Source organism: Diorhabda sublineata, chromosome 5 (assembly GCF_026230105.1).
Source record: "Diorhabda sublineata isolate icDioSubl1.1 chromosome 5, icDioSubl1.1, whole genome shotgun sequence".
NCBI classification, from domain to species: domain Eukaryota; kingdom Metazoa; phylum Arthropoda; class Insecta; order Coleoptera; family Chrysomelidae; genus Diorhabda; species Diorhabda sublineata.
The window spans coordinates 34,491,680-34,507,894 of record NC_079478.1 but is presented as its reverse complement, the minus strand read 5'-3'; the positions used below and the strand labels follow the sequence as shown (position 1 = coordinate 34,507,894).

Genomic DNA, 16,215 nt, shown 5'->3' with positions numbered 1-16,215 from the left:
TCAAAAATTATGACGGACTTTGAAAATATTAGAGTAAATATTTTTTAGTGATTTTGTTTTCGAAAAGACAATAGATAATTATCAGTTTTTACTATTTTCGAAAATATAGAGGGCGTCTCATAAACTTCAATATTTATATTTCAAATTTCAGCAAATTCTTTGGATTTAAATCCAAAAATGTCGCACTGCATTTTGGCGGAACTCAAAAATGTTTGATGATAATAACAGCTTTTCCTCGGGAAAATACTTAATCTAATTGTGGAGCGAAAACAACATCATAAGAAGTTACAATATGAACGTTGTAAGCCATGACCTCAACTTACCTATCTTTACATATTTCGGGTCTTCAATTCACACCTCTTGCTTTACACATATGTCGAGATGCCCCACTGTTCATGAACCCATCCCTGCTTGCTTGTGTTTGTACATCGGTTGACCATACTCTGTAATTTCAAATGTCCCATCTTGGTATGGATAAAGCAATACTTCTTTGTTTAACGTGTTCCTTTCGAATGTTTTATTATCTGGTTCAACACTAGATGCAAATTCGAACTAGAAGGTCAGATCAAAGAATTAGATACAAATACCTAGGAATTGATCTAACCAGATATGGAGACGTAGTAGATGAGGTCAAGTAGCTAGAGCAAACTCGGGATGTCTTCAGAACGTAGTATGGTGTAACTAACTAATAAGACAAGATGCAAAAACACGAATTTACAAAGCGACCATCAGACTTATACATAAGAAACAAGACCACAAACACCAAAAACTAAATAGATCTTAGAGAAATTGAAATTCTCTGATTTCGGGAAAAACACTACTAGACCCAGAACATCGGACGCAGACAAAATTAACAATGAAATCGATCGAATGACAGACGATAGCGTAAAAATAACAAAGGATAAATCTACATTGGAACACGGAGTAGAGGTCGACCAAGGAAGAGGTGGAGTGACAATATAGAGTCAAGGTAACTAAAAAGAAACTGGCGTTAGACCTATTATGGAAAAAAGAAGATCTTCATCGTGTTCTGGCTTAACTTTGGCCATCAAAACTACTTTAATTTTGAGTTGCCGTGTACTCATCAAAGGAAGTGAAGGTTTTGGCTGAGGTAGATCCAGAAATTTGCCAGTCAAGAGTTGGTAACCGCGTATTTATACCAACACAAAAGTTCTAAAGATTGTTCGGTGTTTTATTCAGGTCTATACGCACAATTTTGTAAAAAACAACCATTTAAATGAAAGTTAATCAAAATATAGGTTCTAAATATTCAAATTATATTTTAATATTATTTGTTAAGTTATCAAGGTCGAATTCGTTTACGTTTTATTATTTTTTTTTTTCGTCATATTTGCATAAATAGTTGAGCAATCTTGTGAAAATTATATATCATTGACACTGCCATCTGCATATTTAACTTTTTATCACCACAAGAATTCATGTTGAAAACATTATTCTAATATTCATTCTAGAGAAACGCTAATCAATTGAACCGAAATCAATTTCTAATAATAATAACCGAATTCCAAACGCGGACAAACAGTTTTCCACAGCTTTTATTGTATGAACTCTTTATTTTGGCTCCTATTTGGACTTTTCGGGTTAATTCTTCTGTATCTGTTCTTTTCAATTCAGTAGAGTGCGTTCGCAACAATTTTTATTCACAAGCAACAAGCTTTACACCAAGATTCAACTTGCAGTTCCACCTAATCAAATTGATTTGAAAAATGTTTCAAATTGAGTTGAAAAATGTTTGACTAAAGAAGAAGTGACACCAACACTAATCAAAAACAGAATGGAGGCTGTTTACCACGACTTGTTACCATCATTTCCACCAATTAAAAAACTGGTCTAGATTGATTCGCCGGGGATCATTAGAAGATGCGGGATATCCTGCGACGGTGACTACTCCAGAAAACAATAAATTAGTGAAAAAAATTGTTCTAAGTGCGTTTGTTTCATGACTGTGATGCACTCCACTTCCTTCTCGTTCAAATGCACTGAAGGAGAGTCCAAGGGATAAAATATTCAACAGCGACGCTGAAATTAACCAGGCAGTGTACGTACATGTTGCATAAGATCAAATTTTCATAGTAGCATAGAAGGTTTAGTCAAACGTTGTTTGCAATTAACTTAATATTCTCCGATACACTTGGTACACGTTTTAGGAAAACCAATAAACTGCAACACTCTACCTTCTCATTGTTCCTTACCTTCATTCGAACGCCTAGGTCTCTGCGGAGCTACGCTGCCCTTTGAGATTTCGGCACGCGCGTTGATGTTGAATATTATGTAAATTACTTATAAAATATTTTATTTGAAAACTGTATTAATAAAAAAAAAACTTGCACTACTAATAATTTTTTTACTGTATGTACTATCGTGGGTTTGCTTATATGTGTGAACTCATTCGATGGATTTCTGGAATTGAAGAAAGTTGTTTTCTGAAGGCGGTTTTATTCTAATTCATAACATTTCTTCAATTCCTAAAAATTACGCCTTCTAATCACGCCAAGTTGTTCTAGATTATCTCGGGATTATAATAGTCCAATCAAATTAGAAATACAAATTGCTATCTAAAGCTTTTGAATATAAGTTCAATTTTATTAAACATATAAAAGAGTCCACCCTTTTCTGTCCATGCCAAGTACCAGATATACCCTTTTGGGTCCAATCAAAAGGTGTCATACAAACCTCCCAAATAAAGCAAGATCGTATGGTTTGTCGGTTATTGACTGGCTTAGTAGATTTCCCAAAGTCAAAGTCATCCATGTTGCTATCGATGGACATGCCTCAGAAAGGTTCGAGGTCAACGCTGGTGTTCCCCAGGGATGCATCAACGATCTACTCGACAAAGCTGCAGAACCCGATCTATAGCTTCGCAGATGATAGCACACATGCCTAAATTTTGGTATAATTGTTTTGATTAGTTTATTCTGTTTTTTTGGGATGCTGAACACGAATCTGAAGTTGTCGAAGAAAAATTTGCTAGGCAAATAAGAGATTCCATTAAAAAACTATCATGCTTTTTGGTGGTTTCCAAAGCAAGCTAAGATGCAGGTTCCATGCTTTCCTCAGGGCAGACATCCAGTTCTTCAACGTCTGAAACAAATAAGACACCAAATTTGTCAACTTATTGAATAGATATGAAAGTAGTAGAAACATATTTTGACACACACTTAAATAACGAGTAGATTCAAGGATCATCCTCGACTTCTTCATCAATTTCTGCAATAGGCATATTATTCTGTTCTCACAATTGCGGCAAACTTTCAACAGTTAAGCTTTTGCGAGCTATTATGCGTCTGGTGCTGGTGGCTGTAATGTTGTTACTGGTTGCAGACCTCCTTTGTTTACTTTCCAACCTCATTGTTCTGGATTTTTTTCATTTCCAAGCCATTTTTGTACCAAAAAGTAAACTTTCGAAGAACGTTGCTGTGCTTCTTTTTTTGTCATCATCACGTAAAGTTTCTATTCATTTTTCCTTTACCACTTTCATTGGATTCTCACTCTAATGTTTTTCACAAATAAAACAGTTAGCATTGGATATTTTGAAGAGTTGTTGTATGAAGACTTGATCTTGATGCATGCCGCCTCAAGCCAGCCTAGTCGGATCGAATGGTCTGTGCTGCAAGGCGCCGCAGATGAATTCTATTTCTTGAAGGGAAAATTAAATTGTTTTATTAATTATTTTTTGCTTTTTTTTCTCATATAATTTCTCCCATATTTCAGCTCACTTTTGCGTGGAAACCATACGTCATACGAAAAAATATTAGACATAAATTATAGCAAATTTCCTCCCCTTTATTTTAGTATTAAAACATTTTTGCGAAAATAGTTTGCTTTGCATGTTATAAGCTGAAAATCACAAAAGAATATGATTTTTAGTAGTTTTACTATCTTATTTATGTCGTTTCTTAATCTAATTAAATCAACGTTTTCTTTTTTGGTTGCGTTTTCCTTGGTCTAGCAATTCTCAATTATCTTCGTTACCATTTTTTGTTGGTTTATTTCTGTCTTTCTATTCGTCTCCAATGTTTCATTCCAATTGCTTCAATTTTCTTCTTATTTTTTGTAATTTTTTGTCATTTTTTGTTGGTTTATTTCTGTCTTTCTATTCGTCCTCCAATGTTTCATTACAATTGCTCCAATTTTCTTATTTTTTGTGATTTTTTGTTGTTTTATTTCTGTCTTTCTATTCGTCCTCCAACGTTTCATTCCAATTGCTTCAATTTTCTTCTTATTTTTTGTAATTTTTTGTCATTTTTTGTTGGTTTATTTCTGTCTTTCTATTTGTCTCCAATGTTTCATTCCAATTGCTTCAATTTTCTTCTTATTTTTTGTCATTTTTTGTTGGTTTATTTCTGTCTTTCTATTCGTCCTACAATGTTTCATTACAATTGCTCCAATTTTCTTATTTTTTGTGATTTTTTGTTGTTTTATTTCTGTCTTTCTATTCGTCTCCAATGTTTCATTCCAATTGCTTCAATTTTCTTATTTTTTGTCATTTTTTGTTGTTTTATTTCTGTCTTTCTATTCGTCTCCAATGTTTCATTCCAATTGCTTCAATTTTCTTATTTTTTGTTGGTTTATTTCTGTCTTTCTATTCGTCCTCCAATGTTTCATTACAATTGCTTCAATTTTCTTATTTTTTGTTGGTTTATTTCTGTCTTTCTATTCGTCCTCCAATGTTTCATTACAATTGCTTCAATTTTCTTATTTTTTGTTGGTTTATTTCTGTCTTTCTATTCGTCCTCCAATGTTTCATTACAATTGCTTCAATTTTCTTATTTTTTGTTGGTTTATTTCTGTCTTTCTATTCGTCCTCCAATGTTTCATTCCAATTGCTTCAATTTTCTTATTTTTTGTCATTTTTTGTTGTTTTATTTCTGTCTTTCTATTCGTCTCCAATGTTTCATTCCAATTGCTTCAATTTTCTTATTTTTTGTCATTTTTTGTTGTTTTATTTCTGTCTTTCTATTCGTCTCCAATGTTTCATTCCAATTGCTTCAATTTTCTTATTTTTTGTTGGTTTATTTCTGTCTTTCTATTCGTCCTCCAATGTTTCATTACAATTGCTTCAATTTTCTTATTTTTTGTTGGTTTATTTCTGTCTTTCTATTCGTCCTCCAATGTTTCATTACAATTGCTCCAATTTTCTTATTTTTTGTGATTTTTTGTTGTTTTATTTCTGTCTTTCTATTCGTCTCCAATGTTTCATTCCAATTGCTTCAATTTTCTTATTTTTTGTTGGTTTATTTCTGTCTTTCTATTCGTCTCCAATGTTTCATTCCAATTGCTTCAATTCCTTTCTTCTTCTGTGTATCCCCAAGTCAACCATTTCTTCTAAAGCAGTAACTAAAAGTGTCAACACCTTGTTTCGTTCATTTCTATGTTGTTCTTCTTCATTTGATTGTCTTTTATACATTTCCCCTATAGTATTTTCTCCCTTTATCAGTTGTCGTTCAATATAATTATCGCCCATTTTTTTTCACTTTACTCAGTGTATCTGTACTTCATTAAAACAATACCAAAAGTATGAATACTACCCCGTATATATCAGTAATTATTTTCCTAGAATTGAGATGTAGCGTAATTAGGTTATGTGTGATATTAAGTAATCGGAAGCTGAGTTTAATTAAAATTATAAATAATGCAAAGGAGTTGTTATTAATTGTGACAACAATATACCGACGCTGTTTACTGTCTTGCCTTTTGTTTTAGATTATTTATAGCCGGAATTATCGTATGTCTGGCTCCACCATTGTATTCTACAAATATTGAACACAGGATGTTCTTAAAACCGACGAGTGTTTTTGGTTTACAATTTCGATGAATGAAACATGTGTTTCGAAATAATTCCCATCAAATCTTGTTAGGATATAGAATGCAGATATTTGAAATGCTACTTTTATGAGTTGGAAGTTTGAGAAAAAAAATGTCCAGTTTATAGATACAGGGTGGCCCAATAGAACGTGCATCATGTTTTTCCGCTAGGTAAACGGTTCGCTTTTTGTGTTCGCACGAACGTTCGTGCAAATTTGATTAAAATATGGAATAAGCGTTTTGAAGAGACCGGTTTAACGTTTAAACCACCAGCAAAAGGTCGTCCAAGAAGGTCTAGGACCACAGACAAAGAGTCATTACGAGAAAATCCGCATGTGTCTACTCGGAAGCGATCGGCGGCTTTAAACTTTTTCCGACGAAGTTTACAGCGAATTTTGAAGGTGGATCTTGAACTGCGTCCTTCTAAGCTCCAGTTAACACTGGAGTTAAAAGATACCGACATCCTTGTTTCAGATGAAGTTCATTTTCAATAAAAGAGTTCGTAAACCAACTAAATTGTCGTTATTGGACCGAAAAAAATCCAATTGGCTGCAATCTCAAACAAAGGAATTATTGGCCCTTTCTTCTTTGCGTTAGAGAGATATTTGACTCCAGAACTTGCGAGATCAAAAAGAGCTAATACGAGAACTTGGTTCCAACAAGACGGAGCGACCCCCCAGTCATTGTTATACCTGGTGATACACCCTATAATTGTGTCGTGTAGCTGCAGCTACTGCCTTTTTATAATTTATGTGCCTCATACGGTTTATCTGACGGTTCGGTATTTCCTGTGTACCCGTACACGATGACCAGGAATATCTCCCCTACTGCTGCAATCCTTGTCTTAGGATTTTTTAACACATTACAACAACGGGTTGCTGGTGAGAGTTTTCATAAACTTCAGTTTCCCTTGGTTGGATGGTGCTGCCGATTTGCAACAAAAAATGCCCTAAATATAATCTACAGTCTGTTAATTTCGTGACATTATCATAAATTGGTTTGGTAAACGCAATAGCTTTGAAGTAATTTATATTAGGTCTTCCATCAACTCTGCATACCACCTCTTCTTAGGTCTTTTTTCTTGCTCTATCTTCTTCTATTTCTATCTTTTTTTGTTGTTCTTCCCAGCCATAATTCTCTTTCTTTTTTATTCCCTAGTATCCTCCTGAGTAATTTCCTTTCCAATATATCTAGTTTCTCTTCGTTAAGAATCTCCTTCTTCGTAGCTCACTCTTGGTCTTATTATTGTTTTGTAGGAGATTTTTTTGGAACTGATTCAGTGCTCCCAATTGTTTATTGTTTACGGTTGTATCGAAAAACTTGCTTATTGTTCTCCAAATTTCCTTAAACTCGTTTTCTGATTTTGTATGTTCGATTGTCATTTTGGTGAAACTCATGAACCCTTTTGGGATGTTAAGATCCCTCTACAAATAATTTCTATTGGTAGTAACGTAAGTTTTTTTTTTGAAATCTATGAAAATTGAGTAAATTGGCAGATCATATCCATACCCCATTCTTCGCGTTTGCCTCAGAGTGAAAATATGGTTCAATAGATTCGTTTTCCAGAACGTGTATAGGAGAGTAGATGGTTGGAGAAACGTAGTGTCACAGCAAGGGGGCGATTTCCGAAAAAATTATAATTTTTTTAGTTGGAAAATGTAGGAAATTAAGTCTACTTTAATTTCGTTCTGAGATATATGCCAAAAAGTGTCAAAATTTGGTCAAAAAGGGATGAAAAAATGAAGTTCTGGGCCAAATTCTTGCCCGAAAACATGAATGGGAAAATTAAAACTGTAGCAAAACTCTCCTCCGAAAATCCTAGACTAATTTTTACGAAACGCGGAATTATTTGAAAAATGTTTAACCGATCAACTTCCACTAAACATTCCACCAAATTCAGTCATTGTTAAGGTTAATACATCTTATTCCCGAATGTTGAACATAATTTGATATTACAGAGCTCGTTGAGACCTTGGAGGATCCATTTCATTGGGCTTAGATTCAAAAAATTGTCGAACTGTATTTTCTTATTACAAAAATTTTCCTTACGTAAAAATTCCACCCTGAATCTGATCTGATTTAGAATGCTGAATGTGATTTTGGTGGTAACCGCAGTCGGCGGTAATTTCTTCTGTTTTATTTGAATAAATTATTAATTTTTTTTTCAGCACTGTTTAGCTAGAGCCCTATATGACAACGTTCCTGATACACCTGACGAGCTCCAATTTCGGAAAGGTGACACATTAATTGTCCTCGAGCAGAATACGGCGAACATCGAAGGGTGGTGGCTTTGTTCGTTACGAGGGAAACAGGTAAAGATCCTAAACATTATTTCTAAAAAAAATCCACTAGACTCTCACTAGGATTATATAAATATTTACCATATTGCACCGTTGTTGAATTGTGGATATTTTCAACGTGAATTCACATTTCGAACTTGATCAGATGAAATAGTAAAAGGATGACTAATATTTTTTAGATTGCTGACGTAGTGATTAAAATATTTATAAAATAATATGTTTGCATTGTTTTTTTTAATCGAAATTGGGCTTTTAAATAAGAAAAGAATTGATAGTCATATTTCTATCTCTACAACGAAAAAACAAATTATAGTCCGGACAAATTAGACCAAAAAATAAAAGTGATGCTACATAAATTCCCATCAACCTGAAAATCAGTAAAATTGTTTGAAATACAATTGAAGATGGAATTTGAATGTTTCCGTGTATGGAAAAAATGGAAAAAGGTGAAAAAAATGATGATAATGATAATAAAATTATCTACAAGAAACGTATCAACTTTTTTTCCTACGTGCCACTGTTTCTGATATATAACGATTCATTTTTTTGAAATTTGAGCTTAAATAAAATTTTTTCCATAAACGGAAATGATGGGAAACATTCAAATTCTATGTTCGATTGTATTTTAAACAATTTTACTGATTTTCAGCTTAATGGGAACTTTTGTAAATTCGAATGTCTAAATTGACCGGATCATAACAAAATTTGTAACATATATTCTTAGTTTTTTTTTTATTTCCTCTGTCAAATTAATATGTATGGCAATTAAAGGAAAGGTTGGGTAGTTTGTACTTTCATTTTGGATTTGGATATTTGTTTGATAAAAAATATGTCGTAAATAACATATTCATTATGCGTTTGTCTTTGTACAACATCACCTCTTCATTTTTGGAAAATTTTTGAGCTATTTTTCAAGTCTGCTTAAAAAAATAGTCCGAGGGGGATAAATCTGGCGAATAGGGGGCATTAGGTAGCTATCCAAACTTCAATTCATTAATTTTGGACATTGTAATAAGGGATGTATGAGCTGGTACATTGTCTTAATGAATCAAAACTTTCTGCTTAGCTAAATGCGGCCGTTTTTGCTTAATCAAGTTGTAACAAGTTCGCTTATATACATGCACTAAAAAATATGCTCAAAATAAGAAAAAAATTCTGATTTTTTATATCTTTTATTTAGAAGAATACAATTTATTTCCAGATTTATTTAGAAAGCTGCAGATATTTACGAATAGAAAATTTGTATATTTTTCCGACAAATATTCTATTATAATTTGTGACAAGGTGTTTTTCCAAGTTATCCATCAGAAAATTGTGCGTTTTATATATTTCTAAAAGGTCCTTTCAACATCTGCCGAGGAATTTGGAGCATATTTGATTGGACTTGAATCTGAAAATTCTATACGTTCTTCAATTTCAAAAATTTTCATTTAAAATTTTCTCGAGGGGTTTGGAGTCGCTGTTTTTATTTATTTAATTACCAATACCTGAAACTTTTGAAATAATTTCCTTAAATTAACAATTTTAATGTATTCTGTAGAAGACATTTTGTATTTTTTTAAATTGCTTATAGTTTTCAGTACAAAACTGATCTGCACTTTGATAAAGGCTAATTGATTCCTATATTTTGTGCCTCTACAATAGCTGTACGAAGATGCTCCCAGGAGTACCTGGCCCAACAGACAAAACGCAGAAATTTTAGAAAAAAGTGTGTTTATTTTCCAACGTAATCACCTTTTAGCTCTATGCACTTTTCCCAGCGATGCTCAGTAAGTTCGATACCCTTTTTATAATAAGAACCATCAAGCTCTTCATAATAACCATCACCTCTTCATTGCTGGAAAATCTTTGACCACCGAGCCATTTCTTCAAGTCTGGAAACAGAAAATAATCCGAAAGGACTAAATCTGACGAATAAGGTGCCAATTAAAACTTTAATTCATTAATTTTGACTTGATGAAACAACCCTTTCTTCTTGCCGCCCTTTTTAATCGATTTCTTCGTCCAAACGTTGCCATAAGTTCACATAATACACGCCGTTGATAGTTTTTCTTCTTTTAAGATAATCAATGAAAATTATGTCACACGCATCGCAAAAAACCGACGCCACGACCTTGTCTGCAAATGGAACGGTTTCTGCCTCCTTTGGAACCGGTTCTCTCTTTACAATCCATTGTTTTCAATGTTCTTTTGTTTTGGGTTTAAAGTGATGGACCCATGTTTCATCCATGAATGTAAAACGGTGCAAAAATTCGGCTTTTGTTCCACTGTAAGCGAATGCGGCACCTATCTTGCGCACGGGTATATTAAGTCCAAATCGCACTTTTTGAAGTGTCTACTACGTCTGCTAGCTCGCGCCCTTTGAGTCGACGATCATCCAGTACCACTTAGTGGATTGTCTTTAGCATTTCTGGAGTCCTAACCTAATTTGGTCGACCACTGCGATGCTGGTCTTCGCAGATCATAAGGCATCTTTAAACTCTGCTACTGTTGATAACGAAGGAGCAGTCTCATCCATAGTAGAATCTAGTTCAGCTATTATATTGGTTGGGCAAATGCCTTTCAAATAAAACTCTTGTATCCCATAATGACCAAATTTTTCTATGTTTTTAAATTCACTGAAAACATTCACTATTGATGGCTGCCAAAGAAATACTAAACAACGTGACGTCTGTAAACATATGGTCAGTTTAGGTATTTCTGGAACCATCCTCGTATAGCATATCGTTTTAACAATGTGTAGGACATTAAAAAAGTTCTTTTATACCAATTATCTACATAAAAAATGTGTCCTTTCTCTACATTAGGCTCAAGTAAATTCAAAACGATGCGTATCTGTCTAAAAATATCCCACGTTCCCAACCAATTCTAGTAACTACTTTTTCCATTTCAATTGAGATGCTGAATATACGGTTTACAGATAAAATTGGGGCTGTACAGCCCATGGTTTATCAATTTGTCCTTTCGACTAGCTGCCTGGTCGAATGCCGTGCGTCAGTCGGCGGACGTTCAAAATTTTATGGGTCGTAAATGATGGTGCAGAGTCTCCGTATGTTTCTCATTCATTTGTAGGCGTATTGCCTTTTGCGTTGAGTTTGCTGCAGAAGGAATTTGTTCAGACAAAATAGAAATTTCATTATATCTCATTATCCTGTCAACATTCGATATCTATAATCTCAATATTACTTTTCTGTGGAATTTTGTGGTATTACTAATTTAACCAGAAAAGGTTTTATGTTTACGTGATATTTTTGGTAATATAAATTTTATCTGTTTATTATTTCAATTAGATAAAGTTCTGTTCGTATTATTAATGATAACGTTATCATAAGCATATGCGAATTTTATTATTATAACAAATTTCTCATTTTTACAAAAATCCAATATTATATACCGAATATATAAGTTACATAGGAAACAGTTAATTGTAAAGTTTGTGTCGAGACTATTTAATGCTGATGAAAAGCTATCTCGCAGTAAAAATTCAAACATATGTTTGAGTTTCCTGATCGTGATAAACCTTTTCAAAGACGTTATATAGAAAATTTTTCACTCCAGTATGGGCTTTCTTTTTTACTTTATCACGTCGCCATGGATATGGATTTATTTATATATATCGTCGTCGTAAAAGGATTTGTCTGTTGCCTCAAAATAGGCTTCAGTTCTAGCAATTGCTCCTTCATTTTAGCATTTTTTGGAGATAAGAGAATAGCCAGTAGTTACTGTGGGCTAGATTTGAACAATACGGTGGATGAGGCAGCAATTTGTTCAATTTAACCATACTTGAAATAGACTTGTGAATCGATGCATTGTCTTAGGGAAACAGTGTTTTTATCTTCTACATATGAGGCCGTGTTTCCTTGATTTTTGCATTCAAACCATCCAACAACTCTATGCGCATCCCAAAATACTAAAGCCTTTGGACGCTGCGAACGTGGTTCAACGGCCACAGTCCACTCAGATGATGATCGTTTCGATTCCAGAGTGAAGTGATGGATCCATGTCTCATCTATTGTCACATATCGACGCGAAAAATTTGATTTATCAAGTGTAAACATGACCAAACACTGCTCTGAATCATCAACATAGTTTTTGACAGTTGGTACTTCATAAACGTCATACGGATTTGACAATGGCAGCTCCATCTGTGGGTGGTCAGTCACACGAATTATTGAGAGATGGTATATATGTTCCAAATTTCCGGAATTGTCTGAACTAAAATTAAAAAGAGCTTTCACTAGCCCCCAACATAAAAAAACTTTTGTCTGATCCCCTCTTTACTGAATCAATGGGAGAAATCTGAAAAGAAGCATGGGATTCTTTCAGAAGTTTCTGGTCAATACGAAGGACCCCGAATATAATAATATTTGCCTGGAAACTTGCTTGCCTATTGTGAAGAACAAGGTGAAAAAATTTCACCAGGATGTACGTGATATCTAGAGAAAAAGGGATGTCAGTATGTTGCGAGAAATCAAAGAAGGTAACTAAAAACGATTCAGAGGAGCATCAAAGAAAAGAAGAAAAAATTCAACAACGTTGTGTATAAATTTAAAAGTGTTTTTTGGATATATAATTCAGCAAAAACATCTCGCGCAGTTGAAAAAAATCTTGTTTTCGTAGACCTGTGAGGTCTACGAAAGAGAAATATGTCAACTAATTACGTCTTCAATTTGAAAATTATTTCATTTCTATTGGAGTTTCGGAGGTATGTCCTTACAATGTTAAGGATCGGAGAGAACTAAACTACCTACTTCCTAAATTTGATATGTTTTGGACTATAGCTCGAAAACCTTTTTTTCTTTATTTTGGAAATACCAAAATGTATTAAGTTAAAATGTGCTCAACGGATATTTTAAAGTAGGAAACTTTATTTCGCAAATCATATTGAAACCATGTACGATATATTTTATTGTACAATAAGATTGAAAGGCGTTTAGAATCCGAACGATCAATTAAATTGCACAATGAACGAACTGCTGCGCAATGTTTTGCGTAAAGCAACATGTCCGAACAAGATTTAGCTGCTGCTTTAGTTGTGTTGCTTGTGGCTAAACGTAAACGAAACACGTCCATTGGTACAACAAAAAGCAGAAATACAGTTACGAAAATCTTTTAAAAGGTTTGATGATACCTGAGGAAGCAGACTGAACTTGGAACAGTTTCAAAATCCACTAGGATTGGTCACGCCATTGACTGAGAAAAAAAATACAATCATGACCTTTTCAATGGCTTTCAATAACATTACGGAATTGAGCGACTGGAAATACTCTGGAAGTTTCATTGTTCTATTTCTCCATAAGTGCAATGGGATAAATTCGACGATAAATACTCTTTCCTTAACATTTCCATTCTATTTTCCCGCCATTATGCAAGTGCGCGTGTAGTCCTTGTCGAGACGAGACACAGACTAAAAAATAATGCGCAAAACTGACCCTACACAATGCAATGGAAAAGTATGGTGCGACAAAAATTAAACTCGCTCAAATTGTTGTTCAATCATTGTGCAATCTTCAATATTCCCACAAACGGATTATGAGGTGGGCAAAAACTTTTGACCGGTAGTATATATATATTACTTAAAACTACGTCAACCAGTTCCTAATGCGATGCCCTTGCGGCATATACTTCTTCCAATATCAATTGCAGAACACAATCAATATTTCATAGATTTCATACCAAATTAACAAATTAAAAACAAAGTTTACTCCCCGTATAAAATTCGGTAGATATCTAACAAACCCTCAGTCCACGTGGACTCATCATCTCCACTGTTTACCAATGAAAACATCGAATCGTAAACATAAATGCATTTCTATTGGACGAAGTTGTCGTAAGGCGTATGCACGCAATTTTTTCGAAATATTCTAGCCAGTCAGTCTGCGATAAGCAGTGGCGTTGTTTGGTGAGATTCATTTAATTCATAAATTTCTTTAAATGATTAGAAATATGGCGTTCTTTGTACCATGGGCAAATGAAGACAATGAAATTGTGTAGTGAGAATAAAGACAGGTAGGAATGTAATAATAAAGATTAAGATATACATAATACGCATTTCTGAATTAACTGGAGTAAATAAATTTTCCATTTATGGAAAAAATTCTAGCAGCAGACCGCCAAGAGCTTTGGAAAAACTGTCTTATCAAAGAAGAGTATGTGGTATCACCCTCTTTACGACCGTTCAAAATTCAATCAAATGATAACTCTAATACAGACGATTCTTCTTCTTCTTCTTCCTGCTGTGTATAGGCATCATTGCCTGTTTTTCTTCACGTCATTGCCTCTGCTCAGTCACCTGGGAGGTTGTCACTCCATCTTTTCCTAGGTCTTCCAAGGCTTCTTTGTCCTGCTGGTGATTTGTCCCTTGATATTTTCATAATTCGTTCTTCCGTCATGCGGTCAATGTGCTCATTCCATTTTATCTTTCTATCCAGTACCCAGTCATTGATATTATCTATCCCGCATGTTCGTCTTATGTTTTCACTCCTTTCTCTATCCAGTAGTGTTCTTCCCGCTATTCTTCGAACTATTTTCATTTCTGTAGTCTCCAATATCCGTTTCGTTTTAGAGGTCTCAGGTCGGGTCTCTGCTGCATAGGATAATATAGGTCTGATTGCGGTCTTGTAAATGCGGGCTTTTGCTTCAGTTCGAATATATTTATTTCGCCAGATTGTGTCATTTAGGTATGCTGCTGCTCTTGAGGCTCTTGTAGCTTGGTTTCTTACTCCCGTCTCCACGTCCCCGTGTCCAGTTATTTCGATTCCCAGATATTTAAATTTCATTTCCTGGTGTATTATTTTGTTATCCACCACAAGCTTACATCTGATAGGTGTCTTGGAAGTAACCATTGATTTTGTCTTTGCCGCTTTGCTGGTACAGTAGCCTTTGCAGATCGTCCTCGTTCTCCGCCAACAGTACCGCATTGTCTGCATAGCACGGGATTTTGACTTCTTTATTTCCCATTTTGTATCCTCTTAGTTTGCGTACTTGTTTTATGATTTCATCTCAGACGATTCTGATTACCATTATTATATATTTATAAAGATACTTTGGAATTGAAATGATTTTTTTTTGTTTTATTTGCAAAGGATTAATTTTCCTTTACGGTTTTTGCTTTGAATTTTCATTTTCCAGAAAAAAAACCGAATAGGGTACAAAAAGGACTCAGTTCACGTCTGATACCCTGTTTAAACCAAACGCCCTTACATTTAGATACATTTTACTCGTCTATTTACGTTTTATAATTTTATAATTTGATTTTTTTCCAAGTTCCAAGTAAGACTACATCTTTCTAAATAACCGCGTATAATGCCTTCCAATTTATAATTATTCGATTGGCTTTCAACGAATATTTTCTCACGTAAAGTATTTATAAAAATAATAAATTAATATCTACGTCTATGGTAGATGAAACAAAATTGTCGGCAAGGGTTTCTAACAAGTTTTTATAATCTGCAATTGATATTGAAAGAACTATAACAACACGGGCGTCGCGGTATTGTAAAGAACCTCGTATATCAAAAAGTATATAGTTATTTAAATTATTTTTATTGCACGATAATATAAACATTAGATGTTAATAACCCGACTAAGTTTATGTATGCGGTTAAGAAGAAGGTCACCTTGTTTCAAAACTGCCTGAAACATTTCAGTTTTACCATATCTACGGCAGTTTACTATAATACCACTAACTTTATCGATTTTATAGTTGAGTCTTCCAGCCGCAATCAATTTACTCAGTTCGTTTTCAATATATTCCTGAGATACGCCGAACTGTTGGCTCATGAACGACAGTTTAACCGATAAGTAAGTGGAAAGTAGTTGATCGTACGCTTTTATTTTCATTTCTCGTACGTAAAATTTGTAATGGGAATTGAGAAACATATCTCGTTTCATAAATACTTCGATATCGGCGAGCCGTTGAAAAAATAATTTGTAATCGCAATTGTATAGAGACAAGAGATATTCTCTAAAAGTATCGTCGTCGTGCAATATCTGCAACATACTGGAATTGTTTATTAATTTCCGTTTGATGTCTGACCTGTTCAAGGTTAATAGAGAAGTTAATAGCGTGTATCTAATGAAGCATTCG

At 34.1% G+C, this 16,215-nt stretch overlaps 1 protein-coding gene across 2 annotated transcripts in view; it reads left to right on the top strand.

Annotated features, from left to right (window-relative positions):
• The window catches only part of LOC130444207 (breast cancer anti-estrogen resistance protein 1), a 43,795-nt gene that overhangs the window by 10,531 nt on the left and 17,049 nt on the right, over positions 1 to 16,215 (top strand). For both annotated transcript variants that reach the window (XM_056779264.1, XM_056779263.1), the window contains exon 2: positions 7,995 to 8,138. In XM_056779264.1, coding sequence (XP_056635242.1) covers positions 7,995 to 8,138 — 144 coding nt within the window. The remainder of the gene's footprint in view (positions 1 to 7,994; positions 8,139 to 16,215) is intronic.